General features: G+C 45.3%; 1 protein-coding gene across 1 annotated transcript; it reads right to left on the reverse strand.

Moving 5' to 3' along the window:
- Nucleotides 1-666: 666 nt before the first annotated feature.
- On the reverse strand, nt 667-10,944 carry tent4a (terminal nucleotidyltransferase 4A). The gene is made up of 13 exons (XM_018727101.2): nt 9,616-10,944; nt 8,610-8,733; nt 8,357-8,403; nt 7,630-7,750; nt 7,282-7,389; nt 6,823-6,951; nt 6,165-6,378; nt 5,376-5,502; nt 5,016-5,119; nt 3,913-4,106; nt 2,860-3,006; nt 2,008-2,160; nt 667-1,306 (listed from the first exon to the last, which is right to left on the reverse strand). The coding sequence occupies exons 1-13, from the start codon at nt 10,470-10,472 to the stop codon at nt 1,151-1,153; spliced, it is 2,481 nt and encodes an 826-aa protein (XP_018582617.2). The 5' UTR covers nt 10,473-10,944; the 3' UTR covers nt 667-1,150.
- Nucleotides 10,945-13,447: the final 2,503 nt, after the last annotated feature.

Here is a 13,447-nt window from a genome sequence, read left to right on the forward strand (position 1 = left end):
GCGGTGTTCGGTGTACCTTGAATTACCATGGGTTACTTAAATTGCACTGATTCAGAAATCTCTCAATTTGCTGAATCTCCCCTGTGACAACTCACACCCCCTCCCTCCACCCTTTTCAGCAACAGGAAAATGACATGAGACATTACTACTCTGAACTGAGGACCTCAGCGGCCAGGGAGGGAATCCCAAAGAACGGAGGGAAAAGAGGCAGAGGGAGCCACCCTGTACAGGAATCTGCTAGAAGACTTAAAACGAGCATATCCGAGAAGTCCAACCGAAAACACTAAGTGGACTTTCATCGCTTGCTCAAGCAGTTGACAAGTACAGTTTTGTGCATACTAGACAAACTGTTAGCAAAAAGGGTTAAAAACCAGTTACGCCTCAGTCGGGGCTTTGTGTAAAAGCAAGTTTGGAGACACCATGTACCGAGTCAACGGTTCTTTAGCGATTGCGCCACCCTCTGGGGAAAAGGCAGCACGTTTGTGTCCTGCAGACCCCAGGTGGGGTTTGGTTCTCCACAATTGCCCCTCCATTCTCCTGCGGCTCTAGAATATACGTTTCTCTCGACACCCAAAAACATAGCTTGCTTTAAAACACACTTGCAAAGAATGCAAGGACTTGTAAACTTTAAAGAAATGGGGGGGGGGGGGGGGGAGGGAGAAAAAAAAAAAGTTAAATATGTGGGGGAAAATGTATATATTGCACAAAGTGTTTTCCTTTTGTACAGTTGAGTATTTGAATTCAGTGACAGCTCTGGCCAAAAAAGGAAAAAAAAAAAAAAAGCCGCTGTCCAGTGCTTCTTAGTAATGGTTGGCTGACTACCTATAGAGGAGGAAGTGGGGACCCTAAGCAGTCACCGAAATCTCCCAGAACACTGGATTCAAACGTTCCAGCTTGATAAGCGTATTGGCAAGAGGCCAACACACATTTTTAAAATACCATCCAAACAAGAGCACTGAACGACAAATTTCCAGATTTTCCTGGACCACCAAACAAGGAGCATGCAAAAGATTCTGCTGCAGCAGAGCGCCACCTATGGGCCTCATCCTTAAAACGCTGGTCGTTTCTCGGTCGAGCGCTCTTCCTCTGGAGAGGATGGTGGGGGGATGAAAAAACAAAAAAAAACTGGGGGACTCGCTCAGCACAGCGACTATCTGCTGACGCTGACCGGTAAACTCTCCCGTGTGTGCTTCCTCCGACGCCAGGTACTTCTGTACTGCAAGTTACCACGATTGGCTGGCATGGGGGTGTGCGCCATGGAGGGGTTGTACATTCCCTTTATGGAGCACTTTGGCCCATTGTGAATCTGAAGAGGGAGAATCAGGAAATAAGAATGTAAAATCCATACAAATTGACAGCATCCAATGAATTGAAAAATACAGTAATTATAAAGTGTAGAATTATAAATATTGTAGTTAACTGTACAGTATTCTCTAATACCTGCTAGCCATTTCAAATAACTTAAGGATCAAATGGAAATTTGTTAATATGCATAAAAATATTAACATATGCAAATGCAATGTATTATATCACTTTCTAAAATGTTTTCCCTAATTTCACACATTACTCAAGTTACATGAACAATACTAAATATATGGTACGAAGACAAATTACAGGTAATTCATTAATACTGTTGATAGTGTACAAACTTGGACAAGGAATAATGAACACACTTCTCTACAAGCAATCCGACATAAAAAGCTACTTCAAGGGAATCGCGAAATAAAGTTTAGTAAACAAAACGCAGTCGCTGCTGGACACCGAAACACTGACCGAGACCCAAACACTAAGAACCAACAGCATCATACAGCAGATGGAGCATGGTGCAACCAACCAAATTACAGGACTCAAATAAAACCATAAGGCCAATGGGACAGCCATTGCAAGTCGGGCGCTCACAAGTCGTATATGTCGTAACTCAAGAACCAAATCGGTACTACGGGATCTTCTGGCGGCAGAAACATGAACAAGCTGCAGTTTTCTCTTCTGTCCTGAACTTGCACATACCTTTGCTTGCAGGTGTGGGTTGGACAGAGGGCTGGTAGATGAAGGGGGCATTGCAGGAGGTGGTATCTGTATGAACGGTGGTGGCCCATCCACACAAACTGCTCTGACAGCCACAGAATGGGAGGTAACGCTTCCTGGCACGTTCACGCGAGACTGTGGAGGAGGGACAATTGACACTGGTTCACCGGTGAACACCAGGGAGTGATCGATCCCAACCCCATGCAGTTTAATAGCGGTATGAAACCGAATCACCGTTCACGTGAACTTCATCCATTTCGAGATTCATAATCACAAGGTGCTGCCAAAATCAGTTAAGAGCAAATCCTGGATTAGCAAGAGGATCACAGAGTTCAACCACGTATCAAGACACGAAGGATGTCAAGTTCACAAGATCAGAACATCTGAACTCTGTCTGCTTCTCCAAGATCTTGTCAGGTACCGGAGATCCGCATTTTGGCTCAGTATGAATTTTTAAAGAATGTTTATTATTCGGTACCCCTGAGTTTTAATGACAGGCTGGAAATACCAGCATAAGCATTTAGCATTTCTGTCCACTCAAAATCTTGAGTATTCCTCCTTTTGTTGCAAAATAATTTAAACAGCACAGCTGAATATTTCTATACTACATCACTGCCCAATTTCACTGTCAATTTACCACATAGTTGTGTCTACGATCAGGGGTTAAAGTACTGAGTAGAGCTCTGCCTGAGAAATTGAAGCAGAAAGTACTTCTGTTAGAGAGAAAAAGTGGAATCCAGAAACGTGAGGCTGTGGCACAAAAGTAAGGAAAGCTGAAAAAGACTAGATATACTATGAAAGTGCCCTGGGGTTACACTCCTGGCTGGTGCGTACCTGGGACCCTGTGGGCATTATCAAGGTTCCGCTGAAGTTTGGCTTCCCGTTGGTTGTTTGTGCTGCAGGTGACAAGGTGGCTGGTGAAAGTGTTTGGTACGAGTACGTTGGGATACTTGGGGCCATACAGGAAGTGGAATCTGAGTCCTGACAAAAATAAAGATAGATTTTACTAGGCTTAATTATAAAAGCAGCCCTGCATGTATTAAGGAACAATGATCAACCCCATTGCTACATCCTGTTATCAGGGTCAGTTGAGGTCTTAAAACCTGCTGCTGTCAGTGAGAATGAGCTGATCAACAGGAGCACTCAGATTGTTTTCCTCAAGTCTCCGCTGCTCTTACTTAGCCCTTTCCCCTCAGAGCTCAGCAGTGCCGTGTTCTTGTCAGTAAAAAAATAATTCTGAGCTCCACAAGCCCCAGTTCAAAATGTCAAGTGGGACGTTTGACGTCCAGCTCTCCGCACTTCTCGTCTTTAACCAACTGCCAATTTCTCACCTGCTTGTGATTATTCGGCAAGGCACAGGGACCGAGTTCTACATTCGAGATCAAAATAATTCAGCTGCTGAACAAATCAAGGTTAACCATACAGAATGTGTTTGCACTCAATATACTTGTTAATGGTGCCAAACCACCAGGTTCATGCCTGTCAGCAAAAACTGTGCCATTTACATTAGTTTAGCAGTTGCTTTTGTCCAAAAAGCAATGTAGAGCGATTAATATTTAACTGACACCTTTACCCAAGGTGACTTGCACTGATAGCAGTGATAAAATTACAGTAAACGCCCCACAATCCTTTACACATCTGTACAGCAGAGCACGGTAAAACACACACAGTACATACTAATCAAGCTTACAAAATGCCAATAGCATGAATGCATCTCTCCAATAACGTGCTGCTGATGCAATGCATTCACACCTCGGTCTGCAAAAGGTGTGCCATGATGCAAAAACTTTCGGTTTGGTGACCTTGAGCTAATTTTCATTTTGGGACCACTGTAAAGATAACCCAGGACAATTTGGGACAGTGAAAGTAATTCAGAGGAGAGCTTACAATATCACTTCCTGAGAGTGAGGAGACTGATGAAGCAGAGGAGTGCTGCTGGGGGCTGGAGATAGACATGGGCGAGTCGATGCTCTGCGGAGAGGCAGAGTCACGCTGCTCCTCTATGGGGAGGCCCATCAGCCTGTTGGGAGCCGCCTGATCGGCGACTTCCTTGGGAGCTGCAACTGGGAGCTGAACTGGGCCTGCAGGTACAACACACACATTGTAATACCGGGACAGGATCCCGAAGGTGTAAGGTGTCAAATCCATATACTTCAGTAGACAGTGACAAAACACAACTTTCACTATGTGTATATATTCACAAAGAATCAAATTTTGCTTTTGTCACAACAGGAATTTAAGAGAACCCCTTCAGAAAACCCTGTTACTTCCCTGTACAGATTTTCAGTGCGTTTCATTATTCCATTCTGCGCGTGTGTATTTTTGCTCCCTGTACAGGTGTTGTCTTTCATTGGTTGCCATTCCTGTCGATCATTTTCGGTCAAAAATTCCCCCCATATATTACATGAGCCATAAGGACATGTGAACAATTTTAAAAGGACAAATGGTGTTTGTAAAATAGGGTTTGTGGTCCCCCCCACCAATCTGATGTGACAAAATACCATTATAATACTTTCATGCTTTTTGTTTCTAGATCTCTTAGCACCACCACACTGACTTTTCCCCACTTGTTAGGCATTTTAAATAAAAATTAACTTGAACAGAATCGCAACGTAAATGAGCTACAAATATGGCTAAATAAAACAGTCGCTGATAGATACATTGACTAAGTAAATATAGCGCCTTGGAGAAGAGCAGCCAGCCGACTATCATAAGGCAGATGGCAGGGCCGGCATTAGACACTACGAGCAAATACAGACTCAAAAAATACAGCAAGGAGGATGTTGGAAGTGGGTGTTGCTGAAGTCAATCATGAGCACCATCTGTGTGTCAAATTTAAATTGAAAATCCACTCATATGTATAATTTGCACACATTATAATAGCAGGTTGTGCCCACACTCAATTTTGGCCTCACCTGGACCATCACTTCCAGGCACCGTGAACCTGAGGTGGTTAATCGTGTGTAACCCTGCCAAATCAGGTCACTCACCGCAGCTCTCCGTCCGTGCGAAGCGTCTTCCGCCCCACTTCTTGATGATCCACTCTCTGTAGTTTATCACCTCCTGGGTCACCTTGATGATGCGACCCAACGTGCTGCGAGAAGACACGCACAAGGCCTTTAGCTGGATGCGCCACAAGGTACGAAAAAAGATGAGATGATTGTCAACGCAGATGAAGGACCTTTCCACAGGAGACTGTTCACTTTGACTCTTGGAAAGCTGGCAGCAGCGCTCCACATATGCAATTGTTTACCAACTGAGAATTACAGCCAAAACCAGAAACTTCTAGTCAGGCCTGGTCACGTGTGCTACTGAACTGCCAAGTTTGTCCCATGAGGTGCGCATCCCACCTGTCACTGTCTTTGTTGGGGTATGAGCGGGCAAGGGGGGAAACCGCGTGGCCCAGCACAATGTAGGCGTAGTCAAAAACCTGCTTCACTTGCATGGCACCATAAGAACTTCTGCCAACATCATTGCCTAGAAAACAAGGCAGGGGGAATAAAACATTGACATTTACTGAAAACAGCTGTATAACAACATAAAACAGCCATACATACGCTATGTGCAACTACTTTAGAGGAATCCCCTAAAGTGGGGGTTTAAAACCACACTTCTCAAAAACTGTGCCCACGGTTATTATAGAAGATCAGGAGATTTACAGGAACCGTTGCATTTTCTGCCAAAACAGCAAACTTGACAGTGCATGTCAGATTCTGTCCCTCTTTAGAAGCTCCTTGTAGCGTTAAACGATGGGGGTCGAGAGATCGTTTCTACACGTACATTCATTCATTTAGTAGATGTTTTTCTCTAAAGTGACAGAGCTGAGTAGATGAAAATGCATTTCACTAGCAGATGGAGAGCCAGATACAGACACGCAATCTCAAAGCAGTCAGTCCAAGAACATTGACACCTGGTGTAATGAGCAGATGTTCATTTACATATGGATTGTTATCTGATCACCACCTGTGCTTCCACACAGTACTAAAATGTGTCCTCAATGACACATTCCTCTCCACCTTGATTACCTGCATACGACAGCTGAAGCAAGCAAACAAATTGTGGACACTGAAAGCCCAATGGAAACGCCGGTAACCTGTCTCATAAATGCAGTCAGGCGTTCTCTGAGTAACTGACTGCACCTGGCAAAAGTGGATCCTCAATGCACAGCATTGATGGCCTGTAGCCACTGGTCATGGCCTTCATGATTTCTTCTTTGGCTATGTAGGCGCCGCCGTTCTTGATCCGAATCCCCGTTTTCATGTAATTAAAATGTCGCCCGTAGAGCTCAAAGAACTCAATGAGCAGGATGCCGAGGTTGACGTTGGCGTTTCTGGCATCAATTCTTGGGTGCAGCTGAAAAGCGTGTGGACACAAGGAAAGACGGCAGCGCAAACACATTATAACAGTCAGTCATCTAGGGAAACGAGCCCATTCCTGTAAATTGCTCCAGCAGCAAACAAGACAGACATTACCTTGACCTTTATTCATGTATCTGAAGCTTTTCTCCAAAGTGACTTACAATGCCAAACTACTTAATGATTTACCCTTTTATTTATACAGCTGGGTGATTTTTACTGCATCAATTTAGAGCAAGTACACAATCAAGGGTACTACAGCCTTTTTCCTTTTAATTTTAATCTTATTTTGATTCTCTAAAGCACTTTGAGCTTTAAAAAAAAAAAAAAAAAAAAAAAGGGGTAATTTGTCACTCCGAGTACATCATGGATATATGATAGGCACATCTCAAAAATAGCCACATCCACATAGTCAAAGGGGTGAAACCCAGATAGGCCTCACCTGCAAAAAGCTGATGACCATCAGAATGAGACTGTATGAGCTGATGCCGCCCGTGAAGACTTCATTCAGGTCCCTCTGAAGGAGGAACTGCTTCAGCACGAAGATCAGGTAAGGCAGCACGGAGTACCTCTGATGCAACAATGACAAAAGTTAGGGTTGTTGCCGAGGGCAACCGACCGCAGAGGCTGCATCTGGAACCTTGACAAGAGAGGCAGTTGCAGGAGTCACTGAGTACAAACTGTAAGCATTCTCCCAATTTATTAAGCTACCGACTTAAATGTTTAACAGTCAAAGAAAAAGAAAATTAGTTCATTTTAAGAGGAAAGCAGGTGCTGCAAATAATAAATAGCCCATTTCAGTTTGAATCATTCCAGCGCAATGTTTTAAACAAGCCACCATAATCCCTCAAAACGTAAAATATTTTCCATTTAAACTGTAATTTTTAAAATACATACTCACTTTCAGATAATCCTTTATAAAACGAGCAGCTTTCACACCTGTCTCCACATTGAAGCTTATGTCAACTTTGACCTCAGTCTCCTGGTCAGTAAGCTTTATTATGGGTACCTGAAGTGGGACAGATTACACTGATCAAAACTCAGATTTCACACAATAATCTGTTTACATATAACGTAGTCAAGTGTAAAAAGTATCTGCAACAAATTCAACTCAAATGATTACCCATTCAAATTAATACAGATTGTAGATATTTTTTGACTTGCCCTCATAAATAAAGCAGATGTAATGTTACTGGGGTAATAAAAATGGACTTCACCACAGGACCGAGGCCTGACATGGTGGACTCACCGTTGCTTTGTCCAGCACTTTGATCGAGTATGGCATGGCTACGTTCTGCTTCCTCAGGGCCTGCTCCAGCTGCTGCAACGGGGATCGCTCCCACTTCCCAAAGACGACGAGGTCGATGTCGCTGCCACGAGGGAAGAAACTGCTCATTAACAAATGACTGTCTGCCTTCAAGGCAACATTCTCAGGGAAAATCGGTACAGGGGGTCCTCAACTTACGATGGCTGGCCCAACCTTATTTAACTTTCAAGTCCCAATGTCTGGGTGTAACATCTAAGGATGAGCACTCCATCTTCTGTACAGTACTATCAGCACCACATCATTTTCATTTAAAACAGTTAGCAAGGGGAAAAACTGACGGTGCATTTATGTATACCATACAATATTAACTAACGTATTCACAAATAACTGTCTGTATGGTATTTGCATTATTATTCTACCAAGGTCATTCAAAAAAGGACCTGTAACAATCTGGCCAGACCTAATAATGAGGACACTTTTTGACTAACCCTTGTATGTTAGTATTTAAGAAGAATATGTGTGAAATTGATTGGGGGGGGGGGGGGGGGGGAAGCCCAATTTCATAACAGAATCCATGCATGTGTATTGTTTATATATCCTTATGGTTCATATAACAGCATAAGGGGTTTTTCGACCAATGACCTCATTGTAAATGGGGGACCTCCCGCATTTCTTTTTCGTTCCATAAAAAAACTTTGCTTTTTGTTACCTTGTTGGAAGATAAAGTCCTGTGCTGAAGCTGCCAAATATCTGGACCTGAAAATTTTGGAGAGAGGGAGCATTAAACCTTTCAATACATACAGCGCACGTCACGTAAGTGGAATTTAAGCGTTTTCTCAGCGTGGCTCCAGAGAGCCGATTCCAAAAAGCAGCAAAGCACCTGGTTACGGTACAGCTAAGGCAGAGTGCTCTCGTGACCCCATACCGCAGGCACCTTACAGAAGCACGGGTCTTGAACTTACATCGGCAGTCGGCCACAGCTCCTTAATGACCGCCTCTATCCTGTTCACCACCTCTCTGCGCATCGCTGCTTCTTCGGGCCGCGGGGACATGAAGCGGTAGAAGTCCACGATCTCCTCGTGAAGTCTGACAGAAGAGCAAGGGTGTCAAGTCACACCAACGGCACCTTGGATGTTTTTCAAAAGCAACACGAAGGCAAACATCAAATCGACTCCATACGATACGGGACGACCGAGTCTTTAGATATAGATGCATTTACCCATCAGTCAAAATTATCTTCAAAGCTGTCCTTTTCCATAACTGCCACGACTTATGACCGCACAAACCATCTTACATCAGTCATTTAAGACAGACACTTTTCTCCAAAGGGACTCACAATGTTAATCTACTTACAATTATTATTCACCCATACAACTGGGTAATTTTACTGTATCAATTCAGGGTAAGTACTTTGCTCAAGGGTACAACTGGAGGTGGGATTCAAACTTCTGATCTTTGGCTCCAAAGACGACAGCGTACTGAAGTTACCAGAGCCACCAAAACACTACGAGGCTGACGTACCGCGGCAAATGGAGCTGTACTGTAATAAGGATACTCAAGCCACGCCCACTAGACGCGACAGCCAATGGCGTGCACCGGGCGCGTCCCGCAGAATCCGTCAGGTAGGCCGACTAGTGCAGCGACGGTTTGAACCACTTACCGCCCACGGTTATTAGAGAGGACACACGAGACATGCTAAAGAGAAGTCCGCCTTGCAGCTGCACGGTTTTATCCAAACGAACGCCCCCCCCTCCCCTCCCTGGCCGCAGGACTCGGCGGGACCCCTAACCATGGCAGCAACACGTAGCACGGGACCGAGCGCCGTTTTTGTAAAAGAGAAGGTAGCGTAGCGACTCAGTTAGGCACTAATTCGCGCTGGCGCGCGACGTACTCCAGAGCGCACGGGTGGGCGGGCGCGCGCGCACACCCCCCACACAGACAGACAGAGAGACGGACACACTGACTGACCCGTTCACGCCGGGGTTGTATTTCCTCGTCTTCCAGGGTGTCCCGGCGGAGCTCACGCAGTTGCCGTTGCTCCAGTTGGATAGCAGGTAGTTGATGCCGTACGTGCTCGCCTTGTTGTCGCTCCTCCTCCGGCCCGGATGGTGCAGCTCGTGGCTCCCGGCGGCGGCGGCGGGCTGCGCCTGCGGGTGGTGATGGCGCTTGCCGTAGTAGCTCTGCTGGGCATGATGATGCAGGAGCGTCACGGTGGGCTCCTGGCGGTGCTGATGATGGTGGTGCTGCGGCTGCTGCTGCTGCTGGCTCACGCCGTACACGCTTTCCTGGTAGGCGAACAGCAGCTTGGCACCTCCGGCGTTCTGGTTCAGGTTGGCGACGGCGACGCCGCTCCGCCCCGTCCCCGGCGACGAGCAGCCGAAGAAGGGCGGGCTCTCGGCTCCCGATTCCACCGAGGAGGAGGACGACGATGACACGGAGCCGGACTTGAGGAGCCGTCGCCCTGCTTCTCCCGGACACGCCTTCGGTGCGTTAGAGGACGAGGAGCAGGTGGTGGTGGAGGTGGAGGCGGCGGCGGCGAGGGGGTGCGGCGCGACTGTGCTGCTCGCCGGGTTGCGATGGCTGCTGCCCCCGATGCCTCTGCTCTGCGCCGCGGCCGCGACACTCCTGAAGGCGCTCGAGTCCAGCGCCGGAGAGTTGACACAGATGTGGTGGTGGTGGTGGTGATGATGATGATGGTGATGGTGGTGGTGCAGGTGATGAGTGCTGCTCGTCCTCACTTCCTGAGAGGTCTCCCACACATGCATCCATAAGGCATTAGCAGGTCCTTTCTGTTCGGGCTGAATCCAAGCGACCCTCGGATCCATTCAACTCGTCTCTAATTAGTCACTGCGAATCGAGTTGCCAGTTAAAATGTACTTGCTTGGGGGGGGGCTGATCGGTCCGCAAGTAATCCCGTCTTAAAAATATACATATGCATAAATAAAGGTAAGTGCTAAAAAGCCCGAACCGTAGAGTGGGGAGCGCTGTTATTTAGCCTGCACACAAGCTAGCAGGAGTGCTAGCCGAAAACTGTTAGACAGCACGGCGATCCAATATGGCGCACGCTTCTGAGCCCGAAGCCGTTGTGCGCATGCTCGGTGGGTTTTAAACTCTAGGCCCGAACACACCCCTCTCCCACAGGCCGAGCGCCGCGGCACCTCATTGGCTGACGGGGAGGCGACACGAGCCTTCGAAAAACAAACGTGTTCATTTCAAATTAAGTAGAAAAAAAGGAAATCAGCATACAGTGATTTTCAGGGTAAGTCTGCATGGTACACCGACAAAAAAGTTTTTTTCCAGCCCTGCAAGATAAAATAGTGCATGTGATTGAGGGTTCTTTCCCAATCTAGTTATGCTTTGGTAATTTATAACAAATCAGTACTCGTGATACTTGTAATATCAAGTGGGTGGGTGGTGCGAGAGGACGTGGGTTCGATTCCCGCTCAGTCTGTGTGGAGTTTGCATGTTCTCCCTGTGTCTCTGTGGGTTTCCTCTGCATGCTCTGGTTTCCTCCCACATTCAAAGACATGCTGTTCAGGTTCCCCCATAGTGTGTGAGTGACAGAGAGAGCGTGTTCCACTATGTATGGATGAGTGACCCAGTGTAAGTAGTGTATCTGGCAGTGCAAGTCACCTTGAATAAGGCGTGTGGGCTGATAACACTACATAGTATCTCCATTGGAAGTCACTTTGGAGAAAAGCGTCTGCTAAATGAATACATGTAAATGTAATATACTGTAGGCTACTTGTAATATACATGGGGGGCAGTTAGGGATGTGGACTTGCAGCCGAAATGCAACAGGTTTGAGACTCACTTGATGCATTATGAACGATAATGTTGAATAAGTGACACATTTGTGTGTTTTTCCCCCCTTTTATAATTTAAATTTATTAAACGTCATATATTTTGATTGTTTAAAAATAATCCCTTAAATCGCCTACTAAATGTGTCAGTAATGTGTACATGTGAGCACACATGACCCTTATCTCAATGACCTCCAATGGGCCGCATCCCACTGCCATAAATCCTTCACATTGAATTACCCAGACAAGGTCAGGAGGGCAGTGGAATACACCATTTCACTTCTCACTGCATGAAAACAACGGTTCACTGGCCGGGAAGTCCCCCGATCATCTCCAGATCCATCTCCGTGACTCCTCTGTGCATCTGGAGCAGGGTGTCCAACCTTTTTCAGCCAAGAGTCGTAATCACTGCTGCGAACTGGTATTGATGTGAGGACTGACAGCACGTGTAAAAAATCACAGTAAGCAACATGCTGAATCCAAAATGTCCAAAATGAAAAATTATTTATTCTGTTCTATTTCACTTAGGTGTGGAATGTGTTAAAGTATGTACCTAACTAACTGTATTATGTGATTCAACAGCATTCATAGTATTGCTGGTGAGTATTGTCTATCCATAACTAATTTTGCACATGTTCTTGCAGGCTCAGGCCACGTTCTGTATGTATACCACAGACCTGGAGTTCAGAGTTCACCGAGGTCAGTACTTGAATATGCTGTACATTTTTACATTTTCTACCATTGCAATGGACTGGCATCCCTTCCAGGGTGTTCCCTTCCTAGACTGGCACCTTCTTCTTCCAGTATAGGCTCAACACCACTTTATCCCTGCCCTAGGATAAGCCGTTTTGGACAGTAAGTAATATTTCCATTTTCAAAGATAGTAAGAGGTGACAGTAAGAAAGTGGTGTGGCAGAAGTGCACTTCTCAAGCTAACTTACGGAGTGACACTATTAGGGACCATGTGTGCATCAAGAATAATAGCATACATGTGCAAAATAATTATTCATTTATATTAGCAAATTAGTCATTTTGGCAATGCATTTGCATTCCTTTGCCCATCTCAAATGGTTTCTTTTTAAGCAGTTTTGTACCTTCTATGTTTTTTGCTATTCTTTTTATTTTATGAAACTGAGATGGCTTACAAATGAAACTGAAATAGTTCTAAAGAAGAATTTTATCATTCATTGGTTTCTTTCAAAGTGCAGGACCTTTATTTAAAAAAAAATTATTTAAACTGTGGACCTTTATTTCTTCAAAAGTGAATTAACTGATTTCTTCATCTAAACCGTAAGCCGCTGCTGAATTATTTTCCAGTGACAAGCAATCATAGAATTGCAGAAGGACAGTGTTCACTTCTGGTCATGTATAATGCAGCCTCGTTGGGAATGAATCCATTATGGGTTCATCCGTGTAACGACCCTTTAATCACAGGAGGTCTGTCTGCTTCATTACCCCCAAATGAGTATAATGAGTCCTCCTGTGTGCAACAGCATAGAACTTCAGCCAACTTGGGATGTGTGTAAGAAGAGGGATAGAGGAACGCAATGATTATAAACTTGAGTTATTACTCTGACAAAAAATTACGTTTCAGTAACAAATGTAAACCGCTCGTGATTGACAGTGAGATTGCAAAACGTGGACAATATAATAGGTCATTTTGCCGTAGCCTGCAAAACTAAGGAGGTGTTAGATGCAGCGCATCTGCTCAGAGGTAGCTTGCTTTGAAGGGATGGGGGAAAGGAAGATGACAATAACACTCGTGTTCTCAAACCCCTAAAATGTTTTCTGCAATAACTTGGTTTGGTGCCAACAGTGTCAACAACGATCTCTTTTGGATGTAATATGGTTAACTAGTGAGTCTTTTTTTTCCATTCCTGGGGGCTTACGGCTGAAATGACCTTATCGAACACTGCAGATGGGTTAGTCACTGCCCCACACACAAACACACACACACACACACACACACACACGTGCCCATCAGAAAGTCATGTGCC

This window comes from Scleropages formosus, chromosome 23 (assembly GCF_900964775.1).
Source record: "Scleropages formosus chromosome 23, fSclFor1.1, whole genome shotgun sequence".
Taxonomy (NCBI): domain Eukaryota; kingdom Metazoa; phylum Chordata; class Actinopteri; order Osteoglossiformes; family Osteoglossidae; genus Scleropages; species Scleropages formosus.

Coding starts and splice junctions, on each gene's coding strand:
- tent4a (XM_018727101.2), bottom strand. CDS start 10,472: ATGGATCCGAGGGTCGCTTGGATTCAGCCCGAACAGAAAGGACCTGCT. Junction 8,734..9,615: donor TACAACCCCGGCGTGAACGG/GTCAGTCAGTGT, acceptor CTCTTCTGTCAG/ACTTCACGAGGAGATCGTGG. Junction 8,404..8,609: donor AGCTGTGGCCGACTGCCGAT/GTAAGTTCAAGA, acceptor CAAAATTTTCAG/GTCCAGATATTTGGCAGCTT.